The 20,919-nt window shown below is 31.1% G+C and overlaps 2 protein-coding genes across 4 annotated transcripts in view; one reads left to right on the top strand and one right to left on the bottom strand.

Moving 5' to 3' along the window:
* The window catches only part of neur (E3 ubiquitin-protein ligase neur), a 33,523-nt gene extending 13,041 nt beyond the window's left edge, over nucleotides 1-20,482 (bottom strand). Inside the window, exon 1 of the mRNA XM_089221277.1 lies at nucleotides 20,016-20,482. Within this exon, the coding sequence (XP_089077403.1) occupies nucleotides 20,016-20,043 (28 nt within the window). The 5' untranslated portion in view covers nucleotides 20,044-20,482. The remainder of the gene's footprint in view (nucleotides 1-20,015) is intronic.
* Nucleotides 8,698-20,919, top strand: part of LOC107169223 (uncharacterized) — a 52,400-nt gene continuing 40,178 nt past the window's right edge. The window contains exon 1 of one of the 3 annotated variants that reach the window (XM_089221281.1): nucleotides 8,698-8,992. In XM_089221281.1, coding sequence (XP_089077407.1) covers nucleotides 8,940-8,992 — 53 coding nt within the window. In that variant the 5' untranslated portion in view covers nucleotides 8,698-8,939. Of the gene's footprint in view, nucleotides 8,993-19,117; nucleotides 19,318-20,919 lie in introns of those variants that run through there. The other 2 variants (XM_089221280.1, XM_089221283.1) reach the window with 2 other exon arrangements.

Raw genomic sequence — 20,919 nt, 5'->3', positions numbered from 1 at the left:
TCGTTGGCGCGGTGGGGAAGGTCACCCCCGCGCGCTGTGGTGCAAGTATAGGTCGGCTGCTGCAGAAGACGTGCGGCTGGGCGCATGATGATTACCTTTATATTATATATACACACACGCACAGGATCGACGATCGTGGGAAACGGTAAAAATCTGAGTCGTAGACGGTATTTAGACGGCGGTAGCATTAGAAACGATTGCTGCACCGGGACGGAGGTGTGTGTGTGTGTGTGTGTGTGTGTGTGTGTGTGTGTGTGCGTGTGTTTGCGTGTGGAGCGTGATTCTCACGACGTTGACCGCGGGCGCACGTCTGTTGTATCGCGCGGGCCTTTCCCCTCTCGCAAACGGGTCATCCAGTGGTGGGGACTGATGGGGGGCTTTTGTGGGGGGGAGGTATAGAGATAGAGCATCGATCGTCAATCGTCGATCGTGTGAATCCGTCGTGCGAAATCCTAAGGGGGCGATTGTATTTGCATATACATCATAATGCTACGAAAAGTGCATGCAGCTCGCCCATGTTTATTGATATGCGCATACAATGCGGATGTAACGAGATTTTTGTCTTGGCAAGAATCAAAGACAGTTGAGACTACTAAAAAATAATATATATCCATAACAAAAGACCTATATTTTAAAGACAGCAAATCATATTATACCTAATTGATGTGTATTTAACATGGTACCCAAAAACTCAAAAGATTAAATCTAGCACCGGATAGACATCGTATGACGACGGTATTCCAGTTCGCTGGAGTTCCATAGGACCGTGATCACCAAGTACGATTTTAGGCTATTATTACCTTCCGGTTACACTCAACGGACATCGTCATGATATTCGGACGCTTCCACTCATCGGCGGTAAGTATATTAGTTTATATTACGATAACAATAATGTAAAGCACTAAAGCCGGGATCCGGCATTAATTACTATTTTAGACCGTTCTGTGACGTTTTATCGATTACTCGTTTCATGCACGATTTAATATATCTTTTTATGCAACGTGTAAGAAAACGTTTACAACTTCTTAATTATTGATTATTTGATTATCATGATGAACTATCCGTATACCTACGTAAAGTTATCAATTTTGTGTTTGTAATTTTTTCAATTAATTTTGAATAAAACCCCCCTTATAAATTTCTAGCTATATGCGCCTGGTCTAGACCACACGATCTGTTCTACATAAACATACATATGAATTCTCATCTGTAACCTATATTATATATTATATGTATTCATGTTATTTTAATGTTGATTTTCACCGTGTTTTTTTCACTATAAACTGCTGTAAACATTGTTATACATATACTATGTGTAGACATAAATCGTTATCTAAATGCACTTTTTTTAAGTATATTACGGCCTATAACTCGTATAATTTTATAGATATTAAAATCACTTAATTATGAATCTCATGTTACATTACTGCGATATTTGTTATTATTATATATATATATATATATATATATATATATATATTAGTTTTATTTAAATTTAAAGACAGCCAAATAGACTATTACTTATTAATTACCTAGTAAATTCGTATTATAAAACAGACACACAACATATTTAAAATAAAATATAAATATATTACTCTATATAATTTGGTTTAATGTTCGATGAATGGTAGAATCGAATAGTCAATGTTAAAGTTATTGCTGAACTCTGCAATATTAATATGATAATAAATTATGCTATAATATAAATAATGATAAAAGTGAATATAGGCTGTGTGCTTAAAAATGACTCCGTTTCATTTGATGGATGGTAAATAAAAATAATATGCTCCAATTTTCAAAATTAATTTAATCACTACCAATGTGATAATAAAATCGTTCGTCGTTAATACTCTTAATAAGTTGGAACTTGATGATATAATTATCACTATGAAATATTTTTAATACTGAATTGTTATTGCATTATTGCAATATCTATACAGCTAATTATTGGTATTTCGAAATTCCTATATTATTATTAGGCTTATTTTGAATAATCATAATCGAACTATAATTATGCATTATAAATGCAAGTTTTAAGTATATTAAATTAAATTTATAGTATAGATTACATTAAGGTTAATACAAGTTACAACTTTGTAGGTTATACAACTGTTAGGTATACAATAAGTTTACAACTAGGTACTATATATTATAATATATTTTGAGTCTATTACATTTATTTCAAACTTAACTACATACCTATATGTTATGATATCAATAATATTTGGTATTATTATTTTTTTAATTATGTTATTGATAATATAAACAAATAATAAGTATTAATAGATAATGTTGGCTAGAATATATTGTTTAGGTAATAACTTATAAGGTTAAAAATTAAAGCTAAATTGCTTAATGATTGTTTAAAATAATATTACATATTATTTATCAATTACAATTACTTACTAAAATAATTATTAAGGTATTGTAAATGCTATAATAACATTTTAAGCGGGCAAGTAAATATAACTAAAATACTAAATATATAAATATATTAGGAAAATGTAATCAGCCTAATTACGTCTAGGGACGTTTAGGTTATGGCTATTAAAATTAATATTCCTCAAAACAATAAGAACGTTAAAATATGTATTATTAACTTCAATCACTCTATACAATATCTAAATTATTAGTTTAAAAGATAAATATAATACTAAATTATTCAATACACAGTGCACATTAACAGTTCAATAACCATTGTTATTTATTAATTATTATTATTATTATTTTATGCTATGGCCAATGTTTTTATATACACGTCATCCATACGACCATATACTAACTTCAGCATTTAATGTTTATTTCATCCTAATAAAGCCGGAAATAAGTTTAAAATAATAATAAAATATACTAATTATCTACACAATAGGCAAAGGATTAAGCTAATGTGTGTAAATTATAACTGTGTGTAACTGGATAACATAATTATTAATTTAGAATATTAAATAGTTACTTACTCAATGCCTGCGTCATAAAATATAATAATAATAAAAAAAACACAAAAATACATCAATTAAAATATTTTCCTATTTAATAATATTGGACAAAATTAAATTTAAAAATAAACATAATATGCATACCTAATACTTATTATCTACTTACATACTTAAAAAATACAAAATGTATTCAAATTATATTAAGTGTTTAGTATATAATAAGTAAAGATTTGTTCAATGTAAAATGTATTTATGATGCTTATTTAATGTACGCATTACGCACTACATGCCATACTTCGAAAAATATTACAATAAGCTTCCTTCTTCAAGATTTCAATTTCTGCAGGCTATTAACTTCAATAGATCTTGGGTCATTATAAGTAAGAAATAGAGTAGTATATTGCTAATAGTAATATTATATATTGCTTAACGGGCATTTTAAAACAACATTATCATTTAGTTTTTAAACAATCGATAAAAATATAAAAAGAATTCAAATAGTTTATACAAGTATACATTACGTTATGCTGAAATTAAAAATAAATGAATTATCATAATAATATATAAACTCTAAAACAGAAAGAAATTTTATTTGATATAATAAAGTTCTAGCTGAATTAAAAAGTTTGCCCCTTTATTATATAAGATTTTTAAATACTCTCATAACATTTTTTAAATATTTTTTAACGATAGGAAAGCACGATTTGCGATAGCGTGGTAGCGTTTCGCCTATGGACAATTCTGCGACTGGTACGACTTGTGTAAAGTAATAAATATAAAATAACCGCTACCGTCAATTATTCTAGACTATACTCAAAGCAGTTAAACTCATCTTAAATATCAAGTACGAATAAATACAAATAATATACCTATCTACTTGATTGAGACATTTTAAGGATTTAAACCAAAAGCTAAAAATGCCACAAAACAGTATAAATAAAATAATAATAATAATTTTACAAATGAATCTACTTAACGATAAATTTAACAAACTTAATTAATTTACCAACTTATTATAAGCTTAAATTATTTTTAGTGACAGACCCACACTATGCAATCGTTCAAAGATGCCAGCACAAGAATAAAGGCATGTTTCGATCATATCATTTTATTTGTAGTGAAAGGTGTGTATATATATATAAGAATACTAAAAACATGACTATACTATATATAGGTACATGTTATTTTTTTTTGCCCAACTGGAAGCATCGAGGACGGGATCCCTTCTATATGTGAGAAGGACAACATCTGGCGTCATACGGCTATCGCCTCTCACAGGGGATATAGGATGAAAAGCCTCTAAATATGAAATGTACGACTAAAATAATTACGCACACACGAAAAAAGTACCCCTACTAAGCAACTGTTGCTTGCACATGTTGGGGGGAAATAAACAATGAATTTGGTTACACAGATCGCACCGGGAGAAGTTTCAAAATAAACTTGTTGCCCCTATATATTAAAGACAAACACGACTTCTAAAAGTAAAACTGCCTATGGGGTTAGCAACTTAAGTATACATGTATAGGAAAAATGTTATTCTTATACATTTTATAAAAATATACTTCTAATTTTTAAAACAAAAGTATTAACTTTTCAATATATTGTTTTTAAATAGAGCTGTATAAAAATAATATTTAAAGTATGTTAACTTGAAAAATATGATTATATTAAATTGTACTAAATCTATTAGATATAAATATATAATATCATAATTGAATAGAAACACTGTATGTGTAAGACAAGTTATAGTGAAGTTTTGTCTTATACGTTTTGTTACTTTATTGTTGGTATAGTGACATCATGTGCATAATGTGTGTATTGAGTATTTATATATATAAATATTCCGACAGTGATATTTTTCCAAATTAAGAAAAACAAAATATGTTGCCTCAGACAAACGCTGCGAAACTCTAGCACATAGTATTAATTAAATAAATTTTATTGATTTCAACGAAATTACAAATTTACTATTATACTTATTATTATAGTTGAAATTACATATTACATTCTATGTATATTTTCGTTTTGACTTGCATATGCCATATATTAATGTCCAATATTCTATATACCAATTTGGTTCTTATTCTAAAATCAGACAAAACCAGTTGAACTACGTTTGTTCAGGGCCTAGACCATATATATTTATACTTGCTATTTTTTTTTTGTCATTAGTTTTTTTCTTTAAATTACAACTAATTATATATTAATTTTAATATATCTTATCTAGTTTAAATTCAACTTTGGTGAGAACATTTTTAAGACCCTAATTAATTATATAATAATATAGAAAGTGGTTAGCAAAATAATTTATTATACATCAGTATAAAATCAAATAATCTAATAATAATCATATCAAGGCTAAAAATTAAAAATTCAGATTTTTTACTACAAATAATAATACATAATTTATCGGAAACATTAAAAATAACCTAATTATATTTAAGAATTGATCAATAGACTAATGGCGAATAACGATACAATTTCTCGATATTTATTGACCTTCTAAAACTGACTAATTGATTAAATGATATTATATTATTTTCACTTAAAGTCAAAATGTTGTATTTAGGTACACTATCAAAAATATAAGGTCAGCTATAAAAGACCGATTAATCATCGAATCATTTAATTAAGAAAATATTAGAATTTAAGTTATATGTACTAGGTATATCTACAAATTCTAAAAATCAGAGTAGTTGTATAGGGTCATTTATAAAAATATTATATTTATAGGAGTCTATATGTGGCTACGATCAAAGTTAAAAAACTTAAATCGAATACCTACTTAAAATTATAGTAAAAAGCGATGTCTGATAACAATCGGGCTGTACATTCGTCATGAAACTCGTACAAACTCATATCTCCAAACTAAGAAAAAACAATAAGAAAAAAGAGGAAAAGACGTATTTAAAAAATAAAAATAAAGCGGAATGTTATTCACGTTACTACAATGTCATTCGTTAACGGATATAACAATGTGAAATTATTATTATTATAAGACGTGGACCGGAAACTACAACTACGTTATTATAATATTATATTGAGGACAGCGCCCGACGCACTTGTGAAGAGAAAAACGAATTTCCATGTATATGCGAGTTTTAATCGTCGAAAGAAACATGATAAATTATTAGGAAACCCATAAAACAAAACAGTTAACGATGACAACCGAAAATCGAACCACTCGAGCCCATCTCATCGTCGAAGTCATCGACCATCGATTACGTGTAGCCGTGTAGGTACCTAAATAGTACACCATAATAACAACGTTATATCAATACGACGACGTTTGATTTTTTGATTTCGTGACACGTTCCCCGTTCCGACACGTTGTATTGATATATTAATAAAATCGTAACAAACTAAAAACCCAGAACGGGTCTAGAGTGACTATTAGGGTGGAAAGCTCTTTAAATAGGCACTGCAACACAATTATTTAACTAGTACGTTTTGAAACATTATATATTTATATGTATTAAATTCATCAGCTTATTGTTAATAATTATCATCTATGGACATGATGATAAACTTATACAAATATTATATGTATTATGTAATAAACAAAAAAAAAACAAAATTAATATATAAAAATATCGCCATAATATTTTAAATCTGTTTTTTATGTTGTAAAAAAGTCTCGAATTACATTTTTTTTTAAATTCGTATAACCTATATTATAATACTAGCTGAACTGATGAACCCGTGCACTTCATAGCCCGTTAAAAATACTACCTCTAATATGTTTCAAACTGTGTGTTAAACTTGTTACCTGTGATTATGCTAGCAGTATATATTTTTATACATATAGATAGATAACTGTTAAAACATACTGAGTAATAATCTTAAACGATATTCAATTTAGTTTATCATTATGTAATTGTATTCGTTTTATTGAGAAAAGTCTGAAAGTTCAAGTATTCAGTTGAATGATATTTATTAAAATGCATTTGGATACACAACATTTTTGTTCTTCTTTCTGGTACGTACTCAAATAAATAGGGAGATTTTCCGACGCGTGAGCATGCAACATACAGCCATATGTCAATATCAATGTGAGAAGCATGGAATTATCAAATTCAGTCCACACACACTTGTAACGATTGTCCTTGTACTTTGTCACACCGGAAAATGCAAACGTTTGTATTCGAAAGGCATATCTGTTGGAATCAATAGGATGCGTGGCAACAGTACATCATTGACTTTAAACTTTCAGTTTAAAACTATAACTTAGATAATGTTGTTCGTCAACTTTTTCACCTAGAGCCTGATAGCGTTGCACAGTCGTAGTGGATTGATGTTTCGTAGAAGAATGATGGACACGCCAAATTTCAATGTTAGAACGTGCGGTGGCATACTTGGCAAATCAATTGAATTTAAGAATTCAGCTGGATATTTGACAACTCCGTGTTGATTCATTACGGTATCGATGGACTGGTACGTAGCCGTTTCACCTGGAATATCGTTTAGAATGGTGATATTGATTTATTTCATCATAGTTTTCGGCTGACAATATAGACCGTGCACTGACTCTGAGCCACTGACGATTTCTGCATTTTTGTGGTAGATTTGGGAAAACTACTTTGTCATTGGTCGTTGTTGCTGTTATTTATACAGACATTTTCTGTCAATGTGATGAAAAAACACAAAACATGAATAAAAACTTGTAATTCCATAAACGCACGTGCCGTGGAAGCAAATAATAACAAATTCAGGGATGATAATTTATTTCGTACCTACTAATAGCAATCATTTATAAATAAACAAAAATTTTCATCGTAAACCTCAAATGTTTGTTTGAGCAGCTCCCGGTGTCGGGCCTATCACTTTTTAACTATAAGCCCATCTTCTGCACATAAGTTTCGTCGCAATTAGTCCAGTCGTTTAGGAATGCATAAATGACAGACAACAGATGGACAGAAATCCATTTTTATATATATAGAAGATTTAATTATAAGATGAAATGTTTATTTAAAAGAAAATGTAGAGTTATGTATGTAAGTGTGTTGTATGCTCCTCGGGGAGGAGATGCACTAGATCCGCCACCGGTAACGACATAATAATAATTTTATAGCAATAACATAATGGACGCGTACACTGGCACGCGTGCGGCCTAAAGGGTTGAGTAGGAATATTGTAATAATATGTATACACGATCTGTCGATAATACACATTATCATATTATATATTGTATTTTTGTATTTTTAATATATTGTGTCGCGATTTAAGAACCGGACGGTGCAGACGGACGGCAGATGCGCCGCGCCGGCGATTTGCGGAACAAGCGCGCGCGCCGAGAAAACAACTGGCCCGCGGCCGTCAGCAGGCTACGTTCGACGGTAATTATACGAATAAAAATCCGATTGCAGCAGCCGCCCGACCTGCAGAGTCGCAAAGCATCGGGGGCGACAGCTGCTGCCGTTGCCGTTCGTCGCCTACTCGCCTGGCCGTATAAGGTTTATGTGGTGCTCACCTATTATTATTATTATTACTATTATACAAGTATAATAATAATAATAATAATATATTACTTCTATTACCGTCGAGTCGGCATCTGTGGCGGAGTAGGGCCCGCGGGGGTATGGGCACGCGTATCGGCGGTCCCGGTCGCGTGCCTGGTGTTTCCCGCATCTGCCTCCGCCACTGAACACCGCCGGCCGGGTGGTGTCACCTGGCGCGTACACACGTATTTTATTTTAGGCGTACATAACATTATAGCATGCACCGACCCCGACACACACACACACACACTCGCACAAGCCGACACACACACACACACCGATAACAGAACACGCGCAGTCAGCTGTTCCTTTGTACACAGACATTTATATTTTCATATACATATTATTATTATATATACGGACCGGAGGAAACCCCCGCGAGGTCCTGTACAGATTCTCACGATTGCGTAACAATAGGGGAAGAGGACCGAAGACTGTTGTACGGCGGTACACGCCGTTATACATCGCGTGGACGACGCGACTCTCGGATCCCCCGGACCATATGATCGACAAAGAAACTGCGTATCGCGCAACAGCTGATCGACGACAGTTTTTGTGAGTATTCTTCCACATTATAATATAATATGTGTGTTTGGTGTTATGGCGAAAAATAATGCGTTCCCAGCCCAAAAAGTCTTTTCTCCGCGTGAGATCCAATACGCCCCGGGTCGCACAAAAACACATATTTTATACGTCCGCGACAGTATGTGCAGTGCGAAAAATGCTAATCAGATACGAGATGCGGTTTTTGGGGAACAAACGTTCGGTTTTTGTGTTCAAAACCGCAGGTTTTTTTTCAAGAAAACAACATAATGCTGCTGCATGATGTGCATGGTCCAATCATGCCACGGATCTTTAGTAAAAAATAGGTATACTACGCATATAATACAACCGAGTCCGACGATTTCGGATTTCACGAGCACGCCAATTTCTAATCATAGTAGTCTCGATTTTTGTCGTACGGGGTAGCAGAAACGTCCGTGTCATTTGCAACCAGTGTATGATGATATATTATATTGTATCAATAAACCGCGCGCTATTATATTTATATACGTAGAGCGATTTACGGTACGCGAAAAGGGTCTTGAAAGGATTACAATGAAACCATCGGATCGCATCGATATTCGTATAAGAATAGGGTTGTTGCCCCGATTACAAACGGGTGTTGTAGTAAAGGGTTGCAGCAGACGGATCAATATATGTATAATGTAGTGCACCCGGAGTTGAAGCAGACCACCACATTTGGCGCCAAATATTGATTTGACGGAAAAAAGGTGTTTTATTGAAATGATTTCTTTTATATAAGATGAAAAGGATCACGACGATCGACGACGGTAATGTCTACACAGTTAACCCTTATAAAAGATTATTGATAAACGCATTGAAAATCATGATTCAGAATTTGAATTAAATCATACATATCACTATATTTAACATGATATGTGACATACATAATTATACAAATGGATAATTACAAATTTTAATTGCATTATAAAAACGAAGGCAGCTGTACCTACTAAAAAAAAAAAATAAATGTCAAATCGAAACAAATCATTAAAATATTTCCAACTGCGCTACATTTATAAGACCGGTGAAAAACATGTATAGGTAATCAATAGCTGCTGCAGAGAACTGCGGCACAAGCCAATGTCGAGCATTCGGTTTTTTCCTCACATGACACGGGTGTTATTCTGGCACAGCTGCTAGCAATACATTACACGCCGAGAAACTACAGCCTAAATATAAACCCACGCCGAGCACATAAATTCGTACCTCAAGTCACAACAGCTATACCTATTGCTGAGTAATATTATAATATTACAGTCGTTGCAACATAGTACAGTCTATAGTCTGGTGAATGATAGACGATATTATATTAAAATATAACAGCGACGACGACGTTGATAATTACCTATTTATTGTTTCAAATGGCCAAATCGGAGGTTAATCGATAAAATATAGAATCATGGGATAATTATAATTTACAGCATACTCCGCAGGTATTATGCAAGCAACTATCATCTGAATTTAATGAATTTAGGACCTACAATTTTTATCTAACCTGTGAACTTTAAAAATTATCACAAATAAATGAATAATAATAACAATCTTAATCAATGAAAAGGAATTTGTTTTCTTGAGAAAAGAATAGTATTATAGTAATAATTATTATTTATTAATTAGATTCGACGAACCACGAAAAATAAAATATTATGATCTGCATTAATTCTGCGTAATTTAGTATGAATATTTCATACAATTAAATAATATTATTAAAGACAATTATGTCGATTTTTGTTTGTATAGGCAATAATAACTTATACCATATATTTATAGATAAAAATGTGATTAGCTATTTAACATTCTCTTTAATAATAATCGATCTAAGATAATACGTATTGTACATAATATATAATATATAATACGTTATACATGTACTCATAATAATATAATAATTTTTAGTGATGTGTATTTTTAAAGAGGACGAATTATTTATATTAAAACATTCACATATTATCTTGTTATGTCTTTCATATAATTGTTGAGCTGTAATAGTTAAACTGAAAGCTAATAAAAAAAAAAAAAAAAAAAAAAACATTCACAACTCTATGGGCAGCAGTAATAAAGCATAAATATTATAAATTTATATCAACATATCTATTTAAATGTTTTCTATAACCAACTCGATCCTCAAGTCATAATATAAAATGTATATACAAACATTTTTTTAATTCAATACTTAAATTGTACATATCATTGTTTCCAAATCAAAATGTTTAATTTCAGTAAAATAAATTAACGCCTAGAATCTATATTGTACAACAAGTATAATAATAAATATATAATCTTAAACATGGATCTTGAATACATTCATCCTATATCAGTAAATAAATACCATTATTTTATGTTATTATTATATGCCGGTACTTTTATGTTTCTTGCTAGTTGCTCAAGTCAATTATTAAAGTCTGGATAAACCTGCACATATAATTCGTGCCCAAGTATCGAGGTTGTTACATCGAAAGCGTGACTGAGAACACCAAAAACCGGAATATTCGTCTATGAAAAAAATGTATTTTCTTATTTAATCAACAACGAAAGACCATGACGGAGACGGTGTAGGAATACTTGTTATATAACGTATTAATTAAAAGCAATTTTTTGAAATGATTCTCGGATTGAACAATTGGCCAAAAGACTCAATTGTCTTTTATCATTATGTGTTAAGTATTCTTATAGTTTTAAAAGAACATTGTTCTTATGGGCGGTGATCGTAGACCATACATACCGGAACTTACCTGTCGAAATGTAAAGCATTCAACCTCCCCTCACCCTCAAACTAAACGAAAGAAATAGGGGAATATTTTTTTTTTTTTTTTGGTCTAAATCCTGTTCCGGTTGACGGGTCCCTTCGCATTTATACGGGCTTCGGGCATTACGATAAATAGAACAGCTGCAACGTGCACGCGGCCCCCTTGGTTTTTATTGCTCTAAACAGGATATTTTGTTTTTTCTTTTACACTGCGTATGAGGATAAGATAAAAGCAAAATGTGCACGCCTGCTGAAAACATAATCTGGTATAATATAAAAGCCAAAAAAAAATGCAACAAAATACGTAGGTATACGAAACACCACTGATTGGCTACAGTGCAGGTTTCCATTTAAATTTAAATTTAAAGTACACGTACGTGAGGTTGAATTTATTCTAATTGAAAAAATGTATAACACAAAAAAAACGCTGTTTATATTTTTATTATTCAACAATTTTTGCATAAAATAGAATAATCTATGAAATAAGTTTTAAAAATAAACATTATGGGAATAAATTACTTTAAATTGTTCACACCTTTTTTTTTTTTTATTAAATAGCGTTTATTGAAAATTTATAATCTATACAAGTTTTGTACAATGAGTAAATTGAAGGGAGAGTATTGTTCACACCTACAACACGAAATGTGTAGATACAGACTATAAAATTTAAGTTATATTATTGATTTTAGAACATACTCTATTTTAATATCAATAGTTATAGGTAGAGCCCGGAATTATATTCTTTAAAAATAGCCAAAATAAGATGTTAATATTCTCATAAAAAGTTGAAAATATTGTTCCAATATTCTTTAAAAATCATAATAAAGTATGCCAAAAATATGCTTTTTGCTTGGAGCTAGCTATTTTTGTGTACAAAGGATTGCAGCATATTACTACGTAGGGTATAACAATCGTATATACCAGGGATGGGCAACTCAAAGTAACTAGCGGGTCACTTTTAAGTACTTTAAAATCTAGCGGGCCGCAGTGCACAGGAAAAAGCAAAAAAAAAAAAGCGTATTTTAAAAAGTATTTTTTATCTTTATTTATTTATATTTACAATTATTATTTAATGTGATACTTGAGGATGAGGTTTTATATGAAGTAATTTGAAAATGTAGCGCGGGCCAGATAAAAAAGGTACGCAGGTTGCCAGTTGACAATCCCTGGTATATACGATAGACGATGGTATATAAATATATAGTATATTTTCAATATAATATCATTATCACTATTATCGGACATAATATAATTTATATTATTTACGTCACTGCAACCAAAAATATCGAACATCTATACAAATTAATCGATATATATTCTCTAATATTCTTTATTATACGAAATATTCTTTTATCTTGAAATATTCTCAAATATGCAAAAAAAACTATTGCCATTTTTACACCTGTTTCATGATTCGTAAAGATTTCGAACCCGCGTCTGACTGCATATAGACTCATAAAAAATATGCAAAAGAATATAATTCCGGGCTCTAGTTATAGGTATATTATTATAATGTCATATTAACAACTTAACAACTTAAACAATTTTTTTTTCAAATAACTTTTCAATCATGAATATTATTTAGTTTTTAAATTAGGAGTGTAGGACGCAGGTAGTAAATGTACGTATGAAGTTGAAATATTTTATCTAATAAGTATAGTTACTAGTTAGTAGTTACTTTTTGAGCTTTTGACTTGACACTGTTAAAAATATTTTTTTTTCAGCATACAACTAATTGAAAGGAAAGAAGTAAGAAATGAATACAGGACAGTAACCGTGTTTTCCTATGTATAGAAAAATGAAAAAACAATAGTCCACAATAATTATTTTACTGTATTACTTTTGTAATTTTGTAACATAAAAGAATCTTGATATTTTTCTCTGATCCAATAATAGTATACTCATCTCACAAAGTCACAACCCACTAAATCCACGATACCGAAATATAAAAAAAAATGTTCATTATTATTATTCATTTATCATGACAATCGATTATTATAGTTTTACAAAATGAAAACTGTTTATATTACAATAGGTACATACAAAATAATCGATGGTCGACGGATGCTGTATAAATTACAAAAAGCCACTTTAAATAGTTAGAGCAGATGTACAGTGTACACCCACACAATATTGACCACTGAGTGACCAGTGCCTTAATTCATTGCGGTAGGGCTATACTCTAGAGTACAGGGTATTAATACAATTTACAATGAACAACCGTATCTCACCGTGGAATACTTTTCCCACAAAATGTTACCTTATGGTAGATAAAGTAATAGTCTAAATATATGGTTCTAAAATGAACATTTGGTTGGTGTGCACTGCAGCTTGCAATGCAAAACTATACTCATAATAGTCATTACGCCCATTTGACCGTATGATATTGCGAAACATTTCAGATTCATAAAAATAGAAACCATGTAGAAATAGTAACATAATTTCAGTATTAATCGTATGGACAAGTATGGACTACGCATAGTACAAATTGATCCTTTTATAATTAAAATATTACTATAGTATTAGCCCTGCCTCTCACGCCAATTTAAATTTCAAAAGGAGTACTAAAAAACATGAACGAGGGGAGGGGGGTCATGTTGTTTTTCATTCACAGATAAACGTGAATTGTACCATAGTCTATACATGGTGTAATATATATATAGTACTATGTATAATTAATGATAATATGAATAAAAATAAAAATATAATAGTGAAACGTTGCGCAGTCTACATATATATACCATAATAATCAACGAATGTACTTTATAATAAATTGAAAAATGTAACTTTAATTGATGTTATATCAGCTAGTAAAAGACAAAAGAGGCTAAGCGAGTAAGCGACATTTTCATAAGTATTCAGATTTCAGGAGTGGCAAAATCATATTTTTTTCACATGCAATATCATACAAATCCTACGTTTGAAAATTTAGAAGGTTCCGCCTTTCTCCAAAAACGAGATACCGTTTTTCTCTACAAAAAAAAGGTTTTTTCCATTTACCTCGACATTATTTTTGACAAAAATTATATCTATTTTCCTCCAATATTTTAGCCAGTGTTGGAGTATTACGTTTCGTATTATAAAGATAGAGTAAGGCTAGGGTCACATTTTGCGCTTATCGATTGATAATTACATGCTGGTATCACTGTATCAGCTATCGAAAAATGCTAGTCCGAGCGTTCGACAGCACACAGTTTTATAACAGTTGATAACTTAAAATTGTAACTTTGATTAAGCCTAATAAAGATAAGAACATCATTTTTATAATATGTATACGATATACTCGTACTATATTTTTAGTAGCGTGCTGTACATAGAATAGTGTTGGATGTATTACTAGTTCTTGTGTTTTTATCAAATCTTAATTTTTAACATGTCTGAAAAATCGACGTTTATTGAAAGCTCTCACGCAAGCCATTCATAATTCATGACAGTTAAAAATATTATTTAGCGTATATGAGTCAAAATCTAGACATTTTTTTTTTTGGTGTGCATAATTTATCTATATTAAGATTTTATTACTTTATTTATTATTTATTGGAGGATGGTCATAAATTATTTTTTTATTTTTGTAAAGAAAACGGTATCTCGTTTTTAGAGGAAAATTGCTTCAGGCGAAAATTTAATATCTTTACATAATTAACACAAAATAGTAAAAACATCCCTTATTTTATAAATTATAATACCTACATTACCTTATTATTTTATTATAATAATATTATTAAAGACATGTATCATAATATATAATTATTGGCTTATAAGTCTATAGTGTAAGTTACCAAAGAATATGTATGATGTAAATTATAGGTTCATGATATATATTTTTTGTATCCTTGAAATCAGTTAAAATATTTTAAAAATTTCATTGAGTAGGCATTACAGCAAATGATATAAAATGAAAAAATGTGTTTCAAGTATTCAAGTCACTACGATTAATATTTTTTAAATTACTATACGTAATAACTCGTTTGAGGAAAAAGTCACTATATTTCATTTAAATAAGAATTCAAATTGGACAATATAACATTTAAAATTAACACGCTCGTAAAAAATTATTACTATATGTATATGTTTTACTATTTTTATTATTTTCAATTGTTATATTAGAACAACTTATGACTTATGATATACCTTGTATTAAAAACTACTAATTTATATAATCTTGTATGATATTGTATAAAATTAAAAAACATGTTAACCCTTTTTTTTATCATAGCCAAAAATCTATGTTGTTATGGCTTATATAAATAAAAGAAAACCTTATATTAAATTTTAAACAAAAATAAAAAAATCATCCAATACATACATTTGCTAAGAATTTAAAAGAAAATGTACTATCTTTGTCATATTACATATTTCTACCTAGTTGGGATATGTCTAGAGTCTGATTAAAAGTTATCAATAATTAATGTTAAATGTTGTTTTGTTATCTTATAATAAATGGTACCTACAATACCTAGGTAATAATGTAATGTATCAAACTTTTTCAAAACGGAATTGATAAACTATTATCAGCATTGTAAAAACCAGTACGTTCTTCTATTTTAAGTGAGACATTTATGGAGATGTCAGCGCAGTATTCGTTTTGTCTCTCTAAACCACGCGCGACATCGACACATTATACCAAATTAGCGTTCAGTACTTCAGTAAAACTAATCTTGTATTTTCAAACTTTTCATCAAACTTTAAGTTAAAAATATATAGTATAATATGATTCTGGGTTTCTGGGTTAAATACAAGATTGATTTTGGTAAACACAAATTTGACATGTTGCATAGAGCCAGTTAGAAAAACAAATAGTACAATAGTACACTGAAATCCCCTTAAGAATTTATTATTTCAACAATAATTACAACAATCTTATATTATAAGATATTGAGAACATTTATTTTTTAATATACATTTTATTATTATATAAAATTATTTTTGACTATTATGTAATACTCTGGGTAATATACTATGGAAATAATTCAACCATATATAATAAGTATATTAATTTTAACTAAAACTTCAAAATAGTTTATTAAATAAGGCATTTTACTAAAAAATACTCTATATATTATAATTATTTAAATCAAGTAACTTACTATTGAACAAAAATTTAGAATTTATTAAATACAATTGTTTTAGGTTTTATATTTTGTATTTTTCTATGAGACATTTATTACTTGGTATGAGTTCTAGAAACCACCAAGAATCCACAGACTTAAACTTAAAGAAAAAATAGTTATATTTTTGAAATTCATGTTGTTATGTACTAAAACATAGTAAAAATGAAAGCCAAAATCGAGGCTAAGGGCCAGTTGTACCGTCTCTGATTAAAGTTAACCGAAGTTTAATCGGCCGAATTTGCACGGTTAAATATCTGTTATCAGCTGATTAAGCGTAATCGAAGTTTAACCGTAGACGGTACAACTGGCCCATAATCAGTGTAGGCTAAAACCAACAAAATCATAAATGACTACGAATTTAGGAACATCGCCTATCGTCCCATTCATTGGCGGATTTTATGGTATAGACTATAGGCAATAGGCGCTATGTTGATAATAAAGTTTCTTATCTCAACAACTTTGGAGTAAAAACCAATTTAACCAATCTCGCCTATTTTTTAGTAATAATTTCCAAATAATATGTTTAGTTCAACGTGATTCCCGATATCTAGGTAGGCAATTCATAATAATAAAAAAATGTCCCCTAAATCTACGCAGAGTCCATCTAAAGTGTTTCTTTCAATACAAAATATAAATTATCATTTAATTTTTTATGATTAAGTACAAGAGTTTACAGACGGTACTAATAAATAACATTGTATCCGTACTTAACACCTCGTACTGTGTAATTGTCGTAATGCCATTTAATTGACATTTGTTACATAGGTACAGTTTTATATATTTTATTATATACATTTTTTAAATAAATCCTATGAATCCACTTTTTTTTATTGTTTTAACTTTGGTACCTATAGGTACACATATTTCCAACTAGTTGAAAATATTATTTTATTATTTATATACCTAAGTTGAATAGTAGTTATGAATTTTTCCATATTGATTGTAAAATTTAAAAGTTAGTGTGATAATCAAAGTTAGTAAACACTATAATATAATTTATTACTCACAAATTTTTTTTACAAATAATTTTAATTTTTACATTATACGGAGATCGCAAACGGTTTACCCAATTTCTATATATCTCCAAAAACTGAAAAGAAATAATTATTTTATTTCATATCTTAATTACTTTTGAAGAAATGATTTATTTGCTTTATTTTAAGCTCTAATTGTATTATTTAATATATTTACAAACATTTTAAGTTCTAATGTCCCCCCGCCTATAAATAATTATAATGAGATTTTTTAAATAATTTACTTTTTTAAGTCGTAACACAAAATTCAATGTTCATTATAAAACAAAAAAATATCATTCAAATAAAAACGAATGAGTAATGATAGTTTAAATATTAGATTGTAAATTGTAATATTATGAAAAATAGATAATAGATAATATACAATGTACAGAATGATTCATAAATTACACACAAACTCTAAATGTATAGATGTATGTATGATAGATTATTTAACACACAAAATATTTCTGTCAGCGATTGTAAATTTTGTTTTAGGAACATCCGGGTGAATAATAATTCTACATTGAAAATGTGTTTTTTTTTTAATCAACATTACATTACAAATCATGTGAGCTGTAATCAGAGCGTCTCGTTATTGAAATGTCTCATAGGCGTCAGGCACAAGTTGTTTTGTCAGGATGTGTATAAACCGTACAAATTACGCTTGTTTAATGATTGTTCACAGGCACAGTTAGAAACATTTTGGGAGAAAAAAAACGTGGAGGCTAAAACAAATTCCTAAAGTATACTTACTGAACGGACGCGGAGAGTCGAACGTTAACCGTTACTATACTATTATACAACATTCTCATTTCCCACCCATTCCTATAAAAACTTTGAACTCGTGAAATTGACTACGTCCCACATAAAACAAATGAACGAAATTGTATTCTCTATATCACATTATTATTATATACCTATTATATGAAATAATAGATTGTAAAAATCATCTCGTAATCATCACGAATATACGATTAACTATAGTTTTATCGATCTACAGATAATAATATTGCAGTATTTTAGTCTCTAGGAAAACTTCTGAAAACTCATTTATTTTGTTATCAAACTCGTTATTTTTTTCGTTATACAAGCTCGTCCGTGATTCCATGATTAGAACGCGAAACTCGACGGCAAACTAAATCAGACAGAGAGCGCTCACACACACACACGCGCGCGCGCACATTTCTGTTTTGGCGTGGCCCACTAAAAAAACCCACGTGGTTAAGATCGTAATGATTATTAATCATCATCGTCGTGTCATAATATTGTTGCCGTAACAGTCGTAACATTCATAAGAACGAATGCAAATTACACAGTGCACAGCAGTCGCCTCGGCAAAGAACTTTAAACCGTCAGGAGGCCCAACGGCGCCGTGTTGGGTTGCTCCTCACTCGGGTTAGGCGCTGCGGCCTGTGGTACAACAACCAACAACAATAATAGGTAATACATCATAATATTATAAGCAACATTGTATGATCAAAAAAGTATATAGATTTGGTTTAAGTCCGAGCACCAGTCACGTGCTCGCCTATATGATCGTATCATTTACATTAAATTATTATTATTATTATGATTGCTATACGTCACGTGTTGACCGTCAAAAAGCACCGATCATACCAAGTTGTTTATAACATCGTATGACGTATTGTATAATAATAATACAGTTGAGACGTAACGTCGTGACATCGACGACAACGGTTACTCGACCGGCGCACGTTCGAATTTCGCGAAAAATCAAATATTTCGCACGTGCCTAGCAAAGTGCAGTGACATTATTCTATAATAAACAACGGCATAAATACCGCAGACCAAACAATGTCACAATAATGATCGATAACAAGCGGTTCACAAACCACCTCCGGTGGGTGAGATAATTTGTTATTATACAGTTCGCGTACGGTTTTCGTGCCAGACCGACCTGCCGGCCGGCCGGACAATCGTCGGAGACGGTCGAAATATAATACCAATGACAAAAATCACATTGACCGCGGCATGCTGCAACGCTCTCCATCATGGAGCGAGAAACGAATGACCAAAAGATCGCGCGTCGTCTCGTAACAATAATTTAATATTGTCGTTATTATACTTTTGTTACAATACTAATATTACCGATGACCACGACATGCGGTCGCTCTCACCTGATCTGTGACTCTCCGTCTGTCCCATGATGGTGTCCTGTGAGTGTTCGACGGCGATACACACATTTATACTGCGAAAACGACGCGAAACGAGCGATTAAGGTAAAGAGTTAGGTAGTGAACACGACGAATAATAATTTAAAAAATAATAGTAACAATAGTGGTATTACTGGCGTATTGTGCGGTGTTCAAACGGATACCAGTATAATTATACCACTTCGCGGCCCCGATTGATAAACGTTCCGCAAACTATCGAGTAGAGTCAGAGTGATGGCCGATGGGTACACACTAGTCTAGTGCTGGTACAGCAGCTGCAGCTGTTGTCGCGGTCGGCCGTATATAGCAATCGTCGTTATTGCGATAAAGTTCGGTGCTGCGCCGACGAAAACGGTCGAGCCGACAACAGTAATAATAGCATAAATAATTATTGCGGTTGATTGTAATACAAATCACGACGGCCGCGGCACGGGCACGTCCTATCGTATTACGATATTGTTATTGTTGATAAGCGAAGCGGCGTTAAAATAATTTTGTTTTTCTCCGTCCCTGATAACCTCGGCACGGCGAGTTTTAAACCGACAGCGCTATCTAACGACTTGGTACGGCGACACGTGACCGACGTCCGTTGTGTTGCCTAGACGCTTCGACGCCACGGCGACCGTCCACTGACTGTTGACCCGCCTGCCAAGGCGCCGCACGCCGATCGTAGTATTATCGTTTTTTTTTTATAATTCGTATTAAATCATCGCCTTTCGTCGAAAGACGAACGTACTATTTTATTTTTATTTTTCAGTAACTGTTTCTGCTAGTTTTTATTTTTAGTCGACCGTTGTGTGACCAATCATTCGATGTTATATTTATTAATAAAATAATATGCTAACCGAACGTATCGCACTGACGCTTC

Source organism: Diuraphis noxia, unplaced genomic scaffold (assembly GCF_037042655.1).
Source record: "Diuraphis noxia isolate RWA-SAM2 unplaced genomic scaffold, SU_Dnox_SAM2 contig0002, whole genome shotgun sequence".
NCBI classification, from domain to species: domain Eukaryota; kingdom Metazoa; phylum Arthropoda; class Insecta; order Hemiptera; family Aphididae; genus Diuraphis; species Diuraphis noxia.
Note: the sequence above shows the minus strand (reverse complement) of the source record. Positions and strands in the feature narration are given on the sequence as shown.